Source organism: Ovis aries, chromosome 2 (assembly GCF_016772045.2).
Source record: "Ovis aries strain OAR_USU_Benz2616 breed Rambouillet chromosome 2, ARS-UI_Ramb_v3.0, whole genome shotgun sequence".
In the NCBI taxonomy this organism is placed as follows: Eukaryota; Metazoa; Chordata; class Mammalia; order Artiodactyla; family Bovidae; genus Ovis; species Ovis aries.
In genome coordinates, this window is record NC_056055.1 from 246,501,301 (window position 1) to 246,518,075 (window position 16,775).

General features: G+C 42.7%; 1 protein-coding gene across 5 annotated transcripts in view; it reads right to left on the reverse strand.

Moving 5' to 3' along the window:
* The window catches only part of OTUD3 (OTU deubiquitinase 3), a 35,191-nt gene that overhangs the window by 6,470 nt on the left and 11,946 nt on the right, over positions 1 to 16,775 (reverse strand). For 4 of the 5 annotated variants that reach the window (XM_060411484.1, XM_027965588.2, XM_027965587.2 and 1 more), the window contains exons 3-6: positions 13,309 to 13,421; positions 7,139 to 7,261; positions 2,287 to 2,418; positions 1,509 to 1,605 (exon numbers count right to left, since the gene is read on the reverse strand). In XM_060411484.1, the coding sequence (XP_060267467.1) occupies positions 1,509 to 1,605; positions 2,287 to 2,418; positions 7,139 to 7,261; positions 13,309 to 13,421 (465 nt within the window). The remainder of the gene's footprint in view (positions 1 to 1,508; positions 1,606 to 2,286; positions 2,419 to 7,138; positions 7,262 to 13,308; positions 13,422 to 16,775) is intronic. The other variant, XM_042244688.1, reaches the window with a different exon arrangement.

Genomic DNA, 16,775 nt, shown 5'->3' on the forward strand with positions numbered 1-16,775 from the left:
CTCTATATAGCGCAGCTTTAAAATCACATGGATTAGCTTTCTAAGAAGGTACAACATACATATAAGGAAGATAATAAAATACCCAATCAGAAAACTATTAATATAATGCCAGGAACAGTATCTGGCATAAAATGTCTGGCAATGAGTACTGAAATCATTCAAAATAAATAACTTGCAAAAACAGATATTAACATTTTTTTTTCCTTCCTCTGAATCACAGAATTAAAACTCAGTTTAAGATCATGTATGGATGCGAGAGTTGGACTGTGAAGAAAGCTGAGCGCCGAAGAATTGATGCTTTTGAACTGTGGTGTTGGAGAAGACTCTTGAGAGTCCCTTGGACTGCAAGGAGATCCAACCAGTCCATTCTAAAGGACATCAGCCTTAGGTGTTCTTTGGAAGGAATGATGCTAAAGCTGAAACTCCAGTACTTTGGCCACCTCATGCAAAGAGCTGACACATTGGAAAAGACTCTGATGTTGGGAGGGATTGGGGGCAGGAGGAGAAGGGGACAACAGAGGATGAGATGGCTGGATGGCATCACCGACTCGATGGACAAAGTGAATTTGAGTGAACTCTGGGAGTTGGTGATGGACAGGGAGGCCTAGAGTGCTGCAATTCATGGGGTCACAAAGAGTCGGACACGACTGAGTGACTGAACTGAACTAAGCAAAGAAAAATTCTGAATTATCACCAGTTGACTGATGCTAGTAATGTAGATATTTCCACCAGAAAAGTAATTTTTCTCTCCATTTATCATTTTGGCATTATAATGGAATCTTCTTTCTAAAAGGATAGGTCTTCCCTGACACTGTCCACTCCTCCAAAACTGGCTAAGTGGCCTTCCCACGCACCCCCTAGCACCCTGTACCCCAACTTCATCACATATGATTACGCCAATCTACTCACCTGCCTCCACCATGCCCCTCCACCCCCAGACTACACGCTCCCTGATGCAGAGCTAGCACCCAGTAAAACCCACCTGCAAACACAAGGTACTCAGTAAGCAACTGCTAAATGAGTAAATGACAATACAGTTAACTCCCTGCCAGTTGATTAAAGATGAAAACTCGATACCATCTATTAATGCACATGCATGGAATCTAGAAAAATGGCACTGATGACCTAGTTGCAGGGCAGGAATCGAGACACAGACACAGAGAATCGACTTGTGGAAGGGCGGTGGGGCAAACAGAGAGTGACACTGATGTATACACACTAGCTGTGTAAAGAGACGGCTAGCGGGAAGCTGCTGCACAGCACAGAGAGCTCGGCCTGGTGGCCTATGATGACCTATGACCTAGAGGGGTGGGGCTGCGGAGGAGAGGCCCCACAAGGGAAGGATATATGCATACTTACAGTTTAGTCATGCTGTTGTGCAGCAGAAACCAACACAACATTATAAGGCAATTATTCTCCAATTATTAATAAAAATATTAAAATCAAATATTTGAAAAATCACCAACATAATCATCTTGAAAGCTTAAGAATATCAATCACAGACTTACTATTTCTTCTCCCCTGGTTCATCTGCAGCATGGCAATTATCGCAGATTCAATATTATAATTTTCAGCTTCCAGGTTCTGAACTATCAAATTAAAATCCTATGAAAGAAACAAAGGAACACGTCAGAATCTGGGTATACTTTCCTGTCCATCTCTACATCAACAATTTGATACACAAAACGATGTAACTGAGGCAAGGTTTCAAGACTTTCCATCTAGAAAATGTCTTAATATTCTCAGTAAGGTGAACACCTGAAATAATTGTTTAATAAAGTGAATTCATACAAAACTGCACTAGTCAGAAAATAATAAATCCACACACTTTCTTAGGATTTTGAACAATACTGGGTAAAGTGGGGAAAACAAGAGAGAAATGAATGAACAGCTCTCAGTAAGTTACACTACATAACTAAATCAAACTACAAATATCCATGGGCCTGCTTTGGTTCAGCGGGTGTTGGCATGCTAGAGTGAGGCCATAATAGTGTGGCAGTTTCTCAATAAGTTAAACCTGTACAGACGGGTTTTCAACAATGCCTGTCTATAAACCTGGGATCACCAACCTCCAGGCCACGGACCAGTCCCTCCTATCAGATCGGCGGTGGTGTTAGATTAGAAATAAAGTACACAATAAATGTAATGAACTTGAATCATCCCAGAACCACCATCCCCCAGGTCCCCTGGATCTGTGGAAAAACTGTCTTCCACGAAACCACTTCCTGGTGCCAAAAAGGTCAGGGACTGCTGCTAAATCACAGTCACCACATGACAAATACTAACGGAACACCCAGTTGCGCTGCAAACTTTCTGGACAGCATCTTCTACTTCATCTCGAAGGTCATCTTCAAAGTCGACTCCCTTTGCCTTGCTCTTCTCTCTTTTATTTGATTCATCTTGATGAAGCATCTGAAACTGAAGGACACAGAAAGAGTGATAATCATGGAACTCTAGCACACTATCTTCAGAATCTTGAATACAGGAAAACACTCCATCATCTCAAAACATTCAAATATATGAAAAAACATTCAGAAACAATCTTAAAGGAACAGCAAGCACTAAGCTAAATTTCATTCACACAGAGATTCCAGGCCACAACTTGAAGTATTTAAGAAGAAAGGCCCAGGGACTTCCTTATTGGTCCTGTGGCTAAGACCCCGCACTCTAAATGCAGCAGGCCCAGGCCTGACCCCTGGTCAGAGAACTAGATCCCACATGCCACAGCTCAAGAGTTCACAGCCACAACTGAAGATCCTGCAAGGCGCGGTGAAGATCAAACATCCCACGTGCCACAGCGAAGACCTGCACAAATAAATCTGTTTTTTTAAAAGAAGGCCCAGGATATGGGATAAACTGTTCAGTATGGCATTAGAGACCAACATTTTGGCAATGAGTGCTGACTCGGGCAGCACACACCTGTCTCAGCTGGATTCCAGAGCTGTGAGCCTAGTAACAGAATCAGTCTTCTACAGGAGCACCCAAAGAGCTCTTCCAGCAGGACAGCTCACCTTGAAGAGATACACACCCAACTCTCACCTGATTCCCGAGGCCCTGTCTGTTCACCAGCAAGCTGTGGCATGCTGGAGCTCCCGTCCAGACCAGATCATCACAGATGAGCATGACTCCGGAAACTTCCCGTGCTACCACCACACTCCCGGGAGCCCGTAGGCCCAATTCTAAAGCCACCAAGAGCTGCTCACTTGGTATCCACAGGACTGTATGACGTTAGCCCATTTCAGAAAAGCTAAAGTCATCCGTCCATGGCTTCCAATCACTTTATCTCTCTGCTTGCTATTATTAATGCAGTGAGTGGAACATAAGCAAGGACACTTTTGCTTTCTGTCTATAAAAGGGCAAGTGGAAGCCAGCAACGTGCAGTATATTCCATGGAATGTGTAATAAAAAGCAAAACCTATTCTAAAATTTTACCCTAACAGTTTGGCTATGTGTATCAAGATTCTTTGAAATTTATCCAAAGGAAATAATGTCACAGATAGAAAGAATTTACGTAAAAGTGTTCATTCCACTGCCATGAAGGGTGGTGAATAACTGGAAACAACTACAGGTTTCTGAGTGTGGGTGTAGTTAAATTACCTACAGAACAGAGCTTCATTCCCACTCAAGTAAGGAACACAACAAGGATTTTCACTACCACCTTGATTATTTAACAATGTCTTGGAGAACAGCAATACAATTAGCCCCCCAATAAAGAAAAATTAGAAGTACAAAACTGGAAAGGAAGAAAAGTTATCACCATTTGCAGATAATTCTACACCTTTAAAAGAGAGAGAAAACAAACAAAAAAACACTACTTCAAACAAGAATAATTCTGGAAAGTCATATAAGGGTCTAGTGTCCAGAATAAAGAGCTCTTTAGAACTCAACAACCAAGTCACAAGAAGTCCAGTTAAAACACGGGCAAAGGACTTGAACAGACATCTCTTCTAAGACAAGCAAACGGCCAATGAGCACACGAAAAGGTGCGAAACGCCATTAATCACTATGGAATGGAGACCAGAACTACAAGGTGCCACTCCACATCTTGTAGGTTGGCTGTGATTTTAAAAAGAAAGAAGGAAAAACAACAAGTGCTGGTGAGGATGGAGAGAAAGTGAAGTCCTCCATATACCGCTAGTGGGAACATGAAACCAAACAGCTACACACTGTGGAAAACAGTGCCGTAGTTTCTCAAAAAGCTAAAGACAGAGTCACCACAGGACCCAGCACCTCCCATACACAGCTGACAGACCGGGACTGCGCAGGCCCACTGACACAGACGCTCCCAGGAGTAATGCCTTAGCACTACATGATTCACGACTGGCCAAACCTAAGGACGCAGAACTGTAGATACAGAAGCTCAGATCTGCAAGTGGACTGTAAGTTACACACAGAGTTTCAGCTGTGCATCACTGGTACCCTGACCCCTTGTTCACAGGTCAACTGTACACCCAAAACGTTGAGAACAGGTATTCAAACAAATACTACACCCAAATAATCACAGCAGCACTATTCACAAAAGCCAAAGAATAGAAACAATTCAAAGGCCCATCAAATGAAAGGATAAACAAAATGCGGTGTATCAGTAAAATGGAGTACTGCTCGACCCTGCAAAGGAGCTAAGAAATGGTATGTGCTACAACATGGATGAACCTAAAAACATCACGCTAAGGAAAGCCAGACATGAAAAGCCACACAGTGTGTGACTCCCTTTATAAAAAAAGTCCAGAAAAAGTAAATCCAGAGAGACAGAAAGTAGACTGGTTGGGGCTGGGGCTGAAAAGGAATGGGCGGTAACTGCTTAATGGGCACCAGGCTTTCTTTCAGGGTGTTGAAAATTATTTAGAACTGGATGAAGTGTTTACTCAGCTTTGTGGGTGTATTCAGTGCCACTGAATCGTACACTTGAAAATGGTGAATTTTACATTATGTGAACTTTCCCTCAATTAAAAAGAAAGAAAACTCTGTAGGATAGCTGAGCATATACATAACATAATTTTGTTATCAAATTTCATAAATACAAATGTAAAGGGAAAAAAAGACCCTTTCCTTACAAAAGGAACAGAAAACACAAAACATCTAAGAATAAAGTCAGCAAACAATGGGATAGAACTATATGAAAAAACGCTCCTGCAGATAACCGAAAACAGTCAATTAAACAAACAAAAAGATTAGCAGGTTCCTGGCTAGCAAGATTCAACATCATACAGATGTCAACTTTTGCTTATTAATTTAATGAGATTACAATAAAAGGAAATATTACCAGGACTTTTTAGCTACACAAACTTATTCTAACATTCATATATAAAACAAAAAAGCAAAAATATACAGGCAACCATAAAAAGAGAAAGTAATGATGGGTGAAAAATTCTACTAGATTTTTTAAAATATACTTTCTTAATTAAAACAATGAACACATGAACATCTGAACAGAAAAAAACAGTGGACTAGAATCAATGTCTAGAAACAGACCCAACTACATATGGGAATTTAGTATATGAAAAAATCAGCAAACTAAATCAATGGAGAAAAAGATGTATAATTATAAAAACAAACAGTTTGGGTTCAAGTAAGTAACAACAAGGAAAAATATAGTTGAATCCATACACTCACATCTGTATATCAATTTAAGTACCAAATAGAGACATGACCTAATTTTCTTTTAAAAAATGAACATACAGAAGTACTAAAATAAACTATGCAAGAATTCTTTTAAACTCAGAATGGGAAAGAGCTACCTAATTATGACCCAAAACTCAGAAGACATTTACCTGATGTCTTGAAAATGAGATAAATTTAACCACATAAAACTCTAAAATTCCTTCATAGGAAAGACAATATGAGAAAGAATAAAAAGACAGATAACAGACTGAAAAAATTTTGCAACTCATACCACAAATAGAGGCTAATTTCCCTAGTACATAAAGGATTTCCCAAAAATCATTAAGAAGACTGAACAGAAAAAAATAAAGAACAAGCATACAGTTCACACACAGCAAAGTACAAACTGGTTTTAAACACAAGAAAAGATACATAAGCTCATTAATAAGAAACACAGAAATTAAAATTATGTTAAGATTTTTTCCCTAAGTGACACAGATTTAAAAACTGGATAACACACTGCGCTGGCAAAGGTACAGAAGAGACACATTGCAAGTGGGAGTGTGAACTGGCAGGACTGCTACAGAGAACAACCTGGCGACACCTACCAAGTTACAGATGCACACAGCCCCTGATGCGGCAAGACTCTTCCAGAACTTACTCCACAAATACACCCGCGCATGTGTGAAGGGACATGCATGTAAGGCACTGTATGTTGCTTGTAAAAACGAAGTTTGAAAGTCATCTAAAAGTCCATCGAAGGGCCTATTTAAGCACATTATAATGCATCCACACACTAAATAACTATGGAGCCATTTAAAAAGATGTAGGAAGTTTCTTATGTCCTGCTATGAATTAAACTCTTGAGATATGTTCCATTGTTGCAGTGCAGAATGCTATGTAGAGGATGCTACAACTGTGGGTGAGGAGAGTGCATTCCAGCAAAGCGAGACTACACGCACAAACCCACACAATGCTTGATACGTAAACATCTCTAGGTAGTTTTATGATAGACTAATAACAGTGGGTGCATCCACTGTTTACCAGAGGTAAACCAGGGTGACAGAGTGACTTTCACTTTATTTTTTTAAATTACAAAGAAAGTGTCTAATCATGTGAGGAAAGACACATGAGATAATAGGAAAAAGCTATATAATATGAAAACAGTAACAAAATGTTGATTCTGTGTTATGTTTTATTTTCTTCTTTACTTTTTCTATAGTTTCCAAATTTTAGATATAAAGCATGAATCAATTTCAAAACATGGAAATAACTTTAAATGTTTATATAAATTATATTATAATAAATTATATTATAATTTATATATAAATTATAAGCCATCACTGTGAGGGAAAGCAGAAGAATGACAATTTTATCCGCTGCCTTCCCCCAAATGAACAAAGTTTAAAAATAAAAACCAAGCCCACAGATTCTTAGAGGCCCCTTTCTATGAAAACCTGACTGGCTTCTGGCTCCAGGGCACAGCCCCGGCCGGGCCCCTGCAGGGCTGGGAGCAGAGGGCGCCGGCCCCGCCCACCTCCGTCCGCAGGCGAGCGGGCGCCTCCGAGTCGTCGTTGATCCTGCGCACGCTGTCGTAGTGCTCGCCGTGTCGGTACGCGATGTGCAGCTCCCGCCCGTTGCTTTTGTCTGTTCCTCGGATCTGCAGGCAGAGGGAGAGGAGATGCCAGCGAGGATCTGCAGTGTCCACGTTGGAAGAGCAAGGCCACCTGGCTCCCAGGACGCCCAGTCCACAGGCTCTCTGTAACAGCGCCTGGGAGCATCACTGTGATGTATCCTAAGCAAGGTCTGAATTATCTCTCTCCCACTCATGTGTGTATGACTGCATGTACTTAATATGCAACTAAATGGAAATAAAGCCATTTGAAAAGGCATGTTCAAACACCAGGGGCAAATTCACCACAAAGTTAAGTAAGTCTAAGTTTCAGGAGGGTCAGGACCCCTCAGCCCCTCAAATGCTCAGGCTCCTTCCAAGAAGGAAGGCTCAAAGGCAGATGCAGATGTGTGAGCCTTGCATCTCAGACAACTGGGGGACTCTTTGAGGGAAAAAAAATAAAAAATTACAAACATAAAACTGCTATCACCCTTCCCAAGACCTTGAAAGGGGGCCATAAAATTGAAGGACCTGATACTTAGGCTTCACAGAAAATCCACCCTGTCTTTAAAACAAAAACAGGATTTTTCACCAAACACATACTGAGAAACACACAAACGTCCCATCTGTATCAATTTCAAAACAAAACTACGCACAGTCGAGCAGCACTATTGCACTGCACACCCCAGAGGTACTGCTCACAGAGTGCTGGGTGACCGTGCCCCTGGAGCACCACCCAGCCGGAACAGTGCTCCCAGGAGTCATGCGAAACACACGCCCAGCGATGGAGCCTGGGCACTTCCCCCAAACCACCACCTCCACACAAACTCCACAGTAATCCTCACTCTGTCCTTTAGAAAGCTGAGACTGTCTGTTAAATCCCCCAAATATCAGCACCTCCTTATCTTTGTGCAAAGTCATAGGCAGTTAAGACATTATTACTAAATAGTATCTGTGGTCTAAAAACAGAGCAAAACCATGGAACAAACAGGAACCACAAAGGTCTAGAAGTCAGAATCACAGAAGTTTTCTCCAGGTAGAGTATCTAGGTCTCAAAGTGCAGAGTCTGGTTTTGACACATACAAAATAGAGAGCACTGCTCATCTCCCAGGAAGACTACTGGAAAGGAAATTAGCCAACAGAATCTGTGAGTGACATCATCCCTACAGCACTTACATATTTAAATAACAACACACTATGTATTATCCAGAGGAAAAAATAACTTGAGCACCAGTCACCAAATTGTTAACGGTGCTGCTCAAGGTGCGGAAGATCACAGAGGACTTTCATTTTCTACCTTACACGTGACTATACTGTTTACAGAAGCATATATTCTATCTGCAGCCAAAAAAAAGAAAAAGTAGGCTGAGTATAAACCTCCTCATTATTGATATAAGAGCTCCTACTCATGACTTCATGAAGTGAAGTCGCTCAGTCATGTCCGACTCTTTGCCACCCCATGGACTGTAGCCTACCAGGCTTCTCAGTCTATGGGATTTTCCAGGCAAGAGTACTGGAGTGGGGTGCCATTTCCTCCTCCAGGGGATCTTCCTGATCCAGGAATCGAACCCCTGTCTCCTGCATTGCAGGCAGACGCTTCACCCTCTGGGCCACCAGGGAAGCTGCCTACTCATGAGAGTAGCAACCAATTCAGTTTTAACTCTCAAATTTTATAAGATGCTTCACAGGGGTATGGGGTGATGGGGGAAACCTAGTGGATAGTTCCAATATACAGAAAATGTATTTATTTTGAAAACACATACTTTGACTATTAAGCAATTCATAACAGGGAACACTATAGAAATACATGGATTTAAGAGAAAAAAAAAAGTCTAACTATGAAGAGTATCTTCCACAACTACCTAGAAAATTAAGAAACTTTAAAAAAGCTATTGATGGAGCAATAGGCAAGCTGTAGTTACTAAGTTGGCACAGAGTATACTCCTTCAAGAATAGGATCGTTATGCTGTATATTCAAATGATTTTGATGACTTCTGCTAAGCAGTAAAGATTTAAGGACAAAAAACTGGGACAATGAAGGAGGTAACCAGTCTTCCTCACTCAAAGGCATCCGGAGGAAGAGCGTGCCTCAGTAAACACGATGGCTCTCCTGGGAGCACGCGCGACAACACTGCCCCAGAGAGCGAGCAGCACGCGCAGATCCCGTCTCCTCCAGCTCGCCTCGTCCCTGGGACGTGAGAGTCCTCACCTGTCAGGCAGTAGCTACTTTACCCTGTTGGAGTGTGACTGTCAGAAGGACACTATGCCAGACACAAACAGTGATATATTTCTGCTTATATGGCATTCCGAAAAGGCAAAACCGTGCCGTGCTGTGCTTAGTTGCTCAGTCGTGTCCAGCTCTGCAACACCATGGACGTTAGCCCGCCAGGTTCCTTTCTCCTGGGGATTCTCCAGACAAGAATACTGGAGTGGGCTGCCATGCCCTCCTCCAGCAGATCTTCCCAACCCAGGGATCGAACCCAGGACTCCCGCATCGCAGGTGGATTCTTTACTGTCCAAGCCACCGGGGAAGCCCAAGAAGACTGGAGTGGGTAGCCTACCCCTTCTCCAGGGGATCTTCCAGACCCAGGAATCAAACCAGGGTCTCCTGAATTACAGGCGGATTCTTTACTAGCTGAGCTACCAGGGAAAACCCAGAGGCAAAGCTACAAGAGACAAATGAGATTAGTGGTTATAAGAATCTGGGGAAGAAGAGAAGGGACCAGTGACTACAAAGAGGCATGAGGCACTTCATGGGGCAGTGGAAATATTCAATATATAAGTAGTGGTATATTCTATATGTAGGTAGCAGACATACTGGAATGCGAAGTCAAGTGGGCCTTAGGAAGCATCACTATGAACAAAGCTAGGGGAGGTGATGGAATTCCAGTGGAGCTATTTCAAATCCTAAAAGATGATGCTATGAAAGTGCTGCGCTCAATATGCCAGCAAATTTGGAAAACTCAGCAGTGGCCACAGGACTGGAAAAGGTCAGTTTTCATTCCAATCCCAAAGAAAGGCAATGCCAAAAAATGCTCAAACTACCTCACAACTGCACTCATCTCACACACTAGTAAAGTAATGCTCAAAATTCTCCAAACCAGGTTTCAGCAATATATGAACTGTGAATTTCCAGATGTTCAAGTTGGTTTTAGAAAAGGCAGAGGAACCAGAGATCAAACTGCCAACATCTGCTGGATCATCGAAAAAGCAACAGAGTTCCAGAAAAACATCTATTTCTGCTTTACTGACTATGCCAAAGCCTTTGACTGTGTGGATCACAATCAACTGTGGAAAATTCTGAAACAGATGGGAATACCAGACCACCTGACCTGCCTCTTGAGAAACCTGTATGCAGGTCACGAAGCAACAGTTAAAACTGGACATGGAACAACAGACTGGTTCCAAATAGGAAAAGGAGTACGTCAAGGCTGTATATTGTCACTGTGCTTATTTAACTTATATGCAGAGTACATCATGAGAAATACTGGGCTGGAAGAAGCACAAGCGGGAATCAAGATTGCTGGGAGAAATATCAATAACCTCAGATATGCAGATGACACCACCCTTATGGCAGAGAGTGAAGAGCAACTAAAAAGCCTCTTGATGAAAGTGAAAGAGGACAGTGACAAAGTTGGCTTAAAGCTCAACATTCAGAAAACGAAGATCATGGCATCTGGTCCCAACACTTCATGGCAAATAGATGCGGAAACAGTGTCAGACTTTATTTTTTGGGCTCCAAAATCACTGCAGATGGTGATTGCAGCCATGAAATTAAAAGACGCTTACTCCTTGGAAGGAAAGTTACGACCAACCTAGATAGCATATTAAAAAGCAGAGCTGTTACTTTTTTGGCAAAGGTCCGTCTAGTCAAGGCTATGATTTTTCCAGTAGTCATGTATGGATGTGAGAGTTGGACTGTGAAGAAGGCTGAGCACCAAAGAATTGATGCTTTTGAACTGTGGTGTTGGAGAAGACTCTTGAGAGTCCCATGGACTGCAAGGAGATCCAACTAGTCCATCCTAAAGGAGATCAGTCCTGGGTGTTCATTGGAAGGACTGATGTTGAAGCTGAAACTCCAATACTTTGGCCACCTGATGTGAAGAGCTGACTCATTTGAAAAGACCCTGATGCTGGGAAAGATTGAAGGTGGGAGGAGAAAGGGATGACAAGAGGATTAGATGGTTGGGTGGCATCACCAACTCAATGGACATGAGTTTGGGTGAACTCCGGGCGTTGGTGATCAACAGGGAGGCCTGGTGTGCTGCGGTTCATGGGGTCGCAAAGAGTCGGACATGACTGAGCAACTGAACTGAACTGAACTGAGGTAGTGTAACATTTACATGACTATGTCCAAAAAACAAACTATACACCAGAGAAGGGTGAATTTTGATATATGTAAGTTATATCTCTATGATTGACTTTATTTTTAAAGAGCAACAGCTAGGCAAAGGAATAAGCAATTTACAAAGGCATATATATGCAGGTGGTACAGGAAAATGGGGTTCCCTGGTGGCTCAGACAAAAAAGAAATTGCCTGCAGTGCAGGAGACACAGGTTTGATCCCTGGGTTGGGAAGTACCCTTGGAGAAGGAAATGGCAACCCACTCCACTATTCTTGCCTGGAGAATCCCTTGGACAGAGGAGCCTGACGGGCTATAGTCCATGGAGTCCCAAAGAGTCGGCCATGACTGAGCAACTAAAACTTTCACTTTTCACAGGAAAACAATGAAGGAAAAAAGGTCACTGTTACCTGTGTAATAATATGATATATAGGGATATGTAGTGTGTGTAGGTATATATGTACGATGTATCTATCTATGTGTGTGTGCATGCTCAGTCACTCAGGCGTGTCTGACTCTTTCCAACTCCATGGACTGTAGCTGTCAGGCTCCTCTGTCCATGGGATTTCCCAGGTAAGAGTACTGGAGTGCGCTGCCATTTCCTCCTCCAAGGGATCTTCGCGACCAAGGGATAGAACCAGAGTCTCCTGTAGCTCCCATGTTGCAGGCATATTCTTTACCACTGAACCAGTTCTTAAAATGTGACACCATGATATGCCTCTTCGCAGTTATATACGAATGTTTTTATATTGAAGAGTGTGAATAACAGATACACACTAAAATGTTAACAACAATTATCTCTAGGAAGTGTGATTGGGTGATTTTTATTTGCCTTTATGGGCTTTTCTGAATTTTCAAATTGTTCTATAATCATTATGTTTTACTTTCTAATGTAAAAAGAGCTAGAAATGGTGAAGTAGAAGAGAAGGGGAAGGAGGAGGTCTGATAGGAACCACCTGACCAGTCTCCAGGAGCTGAGCGACAGGATGAAAAGTGCAAGGAGGGCAAGCAAGGGGTGGTCTGTGTATATTTTCATCCTGACCTTTGACCTTCCATGCTCCAGAATGTTTGGTTTGATGGACTGTTTGGGAGATGGGGTTAATTTAGAACAGCAATGGTAACTTAGAATACCAACGGCAAGGGCGAAGGAGTATGAGGAGGGGAAGGGAGGCCTAAGCGGCTCAACATGATGCTCTGCCATCCCACAGCACAGACTGAACACTTGAGAAGTCTTACTTGCTGCAGAAACACCATCAGAATGCTATGGCTAGCTGGGGAGAGCACAGACAGAGCTTGACGCCCTAGGCCATGAAATTTTGTTGTTCAAAAGTTCTTTTTTAGCAACAGTTTATTATAGTCAATTTGGTCTTTGTTTCTCTCCATCTAAAAAACAAAAATATACACATGGAACAGGTATATTCAAACTAGAATCTGTATGCAAATCCTCTGAATTCTCATTCAGAGATTTTTACAAAATTTTCTATGCTATTTCCACATTAGGGTCTCTGCCCCAAATCACCCAATTAACTAACTGTTGAGTAATATTTCTGGCATTTTAAGTCTCTGAATTATACTTCAGACTCCATTTGTAATGCAGGGTTTAATTCCAAGCCACCACAAGCTTGGTGAGGTTCACAGTCCAAGCTACCCTGCATAGTTCAATATCATCAGTCAAGCCCCATTATCTTAGGATATCCCCAAAGATAATTTTTAAATAAAGGTTTCACATAAATTCCTCAGCAGATGACCTACCTGCCACAAAGGGGCATTAAGTTGATGAATCACCACATTCAACTGATGATTTCTTGCAAACGCTACAATTGCATCATTGCCAGCAAATGTTCCAGGCTTTGCCAAACTGGCCACTGTACGGAAGGAAATAGGAAAGAAAAACAAAGTCCTTATAATGCTTTGGTATTTATTTAGTTCCAAAAATGAGAAATCAGGGTATATGCCTGGAGAAGTCCAATAGCTTTGTCAGAGTCTAGCAGTCTGTACATGTCCACAGTTCGTTCTCTAAGTCTATCTCATAGATCACCTTTAACCCTCAAAACAGCCATCTGAAAGAAGTGAAAGAGGTATTGTCACACACACCATCTTACAGATGAGGAAACTAAAGCAGGGGGCAGTTTGTAACTGGGTCCTAGGTCACCAGTCAGTATACAGCGGAGCTCAGTTTTATCCCAGGCACCCTGACTCCAAGATCGTGGCTCTTGGCCACTCCATCATACAGCCTGTCACAATCTGCCCTCAAGGAGTTTACAACCAGTGGGGGACAAACAACAAGAAGACAGACACTGCTGATATGCAGGCGCTTCAGGAAAGAAACACGCAGTAAAGCATCTGGCCTTACACAGAGAGAAGTCTGACCTTTGCCCCTGGCTCCTGGGAGAGAACCTCTAAAACCCTGGCATTTCCCAAGTGACAGGGGTGTCTCTATTATTCACAGTGGGCCCCTCAGCCACATCTAACTGTTTATGCTAAGTTTATGCATGAGGTGACTTTCGGTGGACCTCTCTGGTCAAGTGACCCTAGAAAGACCTCAGGGACTAGAGAATGACTTCAACCACTTAGGCCATCAATCAATAACATCTACATGATGACACCCTAATAAAAATGCTGGACACTGATGTCTGGGTGAGGCTCCCTGGTTGACAATACCGTGTTTTGTGTAACCTTCCGATATTTTACCACTGTACAACCTTCCAAGATTCTCAGTCCAGGCGCTCAGTCGTGTCCGACTCTTCCCGACCCCATGAATCGCAGCACGCCAGGCCTCCCTGTCCATCACCAACTCCCGGAGTCCACCCAAACCCGTGTCCATGGAGTCGGTGATGCCATCCAACCATCTCATCCTCTGTCGTCCCCTTCTCCTCCTGCCCTTAATCTTTCCCAGTTATCAGGGTCTTTTCAAATGAGTCAGCTCTTCACATCAGGTGGCCAAAGTTTGGAGTTTCAGCTTCAATATCAGTCCTTTCAAAGAACACCCAGGACTGATCTCCTTTAGGATGGACTGGTTGGATCTCCTTGCAGTCCAAGGGACTCTCAAGAGTCTTCTCCAATGATTCTACCCTTTGGCTAACTTGACCTGGATCTTTTCCTTGTAATACACTATGTAACTGTGAGTATAACAGACTTCAATGAGCTCTGTGAGTCCTTCTAGCAAATTATCAAACCTGAGAATGGTTCTGAGAAACCACAAATTTGCAGCTCGTGTCAGAAGTCAGGGGAGTCTCAAGTAAGACTGTGTCTTCAAACCTTGCAGCTTGGCTAACTCCAGGTGGGGAACATAAGCCAGTCTGAACAGAGGGAGGGGAGGGGAAGGGACGTGTACCAGATAAGCTTCTCAGCTGAGACAACTACAGTGCTTCTCAAAGGGCAGGTAAAAGACAAACAGAAGAGGAATGGATGATGTTCCAAGCAGAAGCAAGAAACAGAACACGGTGAGTTTACGGACTGCACAGTATTGGCAGGAACTTAGAATGCTGAGATGGCAGGGCAGGGGAGCAAGAAAATATACTGGGAAATATCAAGAAGCCAGGCAAACAAGAAAATCACAGATCGTAAAGGCTAAAGAGTTGGAACGTTCTTGAGGTCAATGGGGAGCTGCCTACAAGTGTTAGACAGGGGAAGACCTATCTGATATATGTTTAGATCACCTCTCTGGATTCCACATGGAAAGCAAAGTGAAGGGGTCAGGAGGCAATAAGACCAATCCAAAGTACTGGCGAAATCTAGACAAACGGTCAAAGAGGCCTGATTCTATGAGGCGGTAGAAATGAGGAAAAATACATTGGAGGAAAAGTGACTAGACTTCACAAGTAAGTAGTATGAGAAGGCATTGAGAACGTTCAGGTTTCTGGTGGGTATCTGTTTAGTTAGGGAAAAGATGATGCTGATTCTCCAAAGCCATAGACCAAAGAAAAGACACAGTCAGAGGCAAGGATAACCAGGTCCTGAAAAGTTAAGTGAGCACTCAACTATTCTATCAACAAATATTAGTGTCGACTATGTGCCAGCCATTGCCACAGTGGGGAACAGACACAGTCCCTGCCCTCAAGAATCTCACAGTGTAACGAGGGAGACATTAAAAACACATAACTATAAGAGCAGGAAATGTAGCACGTCTAGGCTTCCAGTGACACACAAGGAGAACGTGCAGAATTCCAGGTGTCATTTCTGTCTGCTGTGGCAATCAGAGCCACTACCCACTGGGACACTCAAACCATGACACAGCACCTGCACATCTAAGGTCCTGCCACACCCCTAAACCTACCACGTGGTCTTCACTGAAGAGGGTCAAAGCAGAATTCCTACTCACAAACCAAAGATTCTCTTCACATAAAACATTTATTGAATCAATGACTCAACTCATTTAATATATCATTAAACAACAAAACTCGCTCCATATATCCATATTTAATCTATAAACTGGTGACCATCTAATTAACTGGTGCCTGCCGGACAAAAAATGATCCAGGAAGAGGACCGTGAGAACTCAGTGACTAGAATAAACTACTCAGTGGAGTTTCACTGCTGTGTCTCTCTTGCTGCTTGTCCCTAATGAATGAGTGCTTTCCCAGTGATGAATGGGAAAAGCTCCCTGCTCAATGTGTTCCTTCTGCTGCCTTTTACTTTATTAAAGCACAGCTACGCTAGCCATTCCTCAAGCACAACTTCAAAATCATCTTTGTCTCTACCAACACTGGCCCTGGCCCCCGCCACCTCCAGTGAGGCCTGTCAATTACACTACCAAACTGGGGGCTGGTCTGGACTCACTCATCATCCCCAGAACAGCCCTGGTGGAAACGTGCTCATCCCTTCACCAATGTGCAGAGCCCTCCACCTCAGCCCCTTCACAGTCTCTCCCCCCACCCACTCCTGACTGGTTCCCAGAGTCAGCACTCCAAAACACAGAATGATTCTCTTTCCTGAGACAGATAAGACTGAGCCCTGCAATGAAAACATAGATATATTAGCACCTAGCACAGCAGTCTCAGTAAATAATTGTCAGAATCAAAGCTTAAAACTCATAAGTATTTTCTTACTAGATTTGAGCCTATTAAAGTACTAATTTAAATCCCTGACTTGCCTCAAAGAAATCAGATTGTGTTTGGGTTTGGGGGAGAAATTAAAATGACCTTACTGATTTTTCTGATTATAAAAGTAATTCATGATCACTTAAAACTCAGAAAATCTACAGAAGATAATTTAAATAC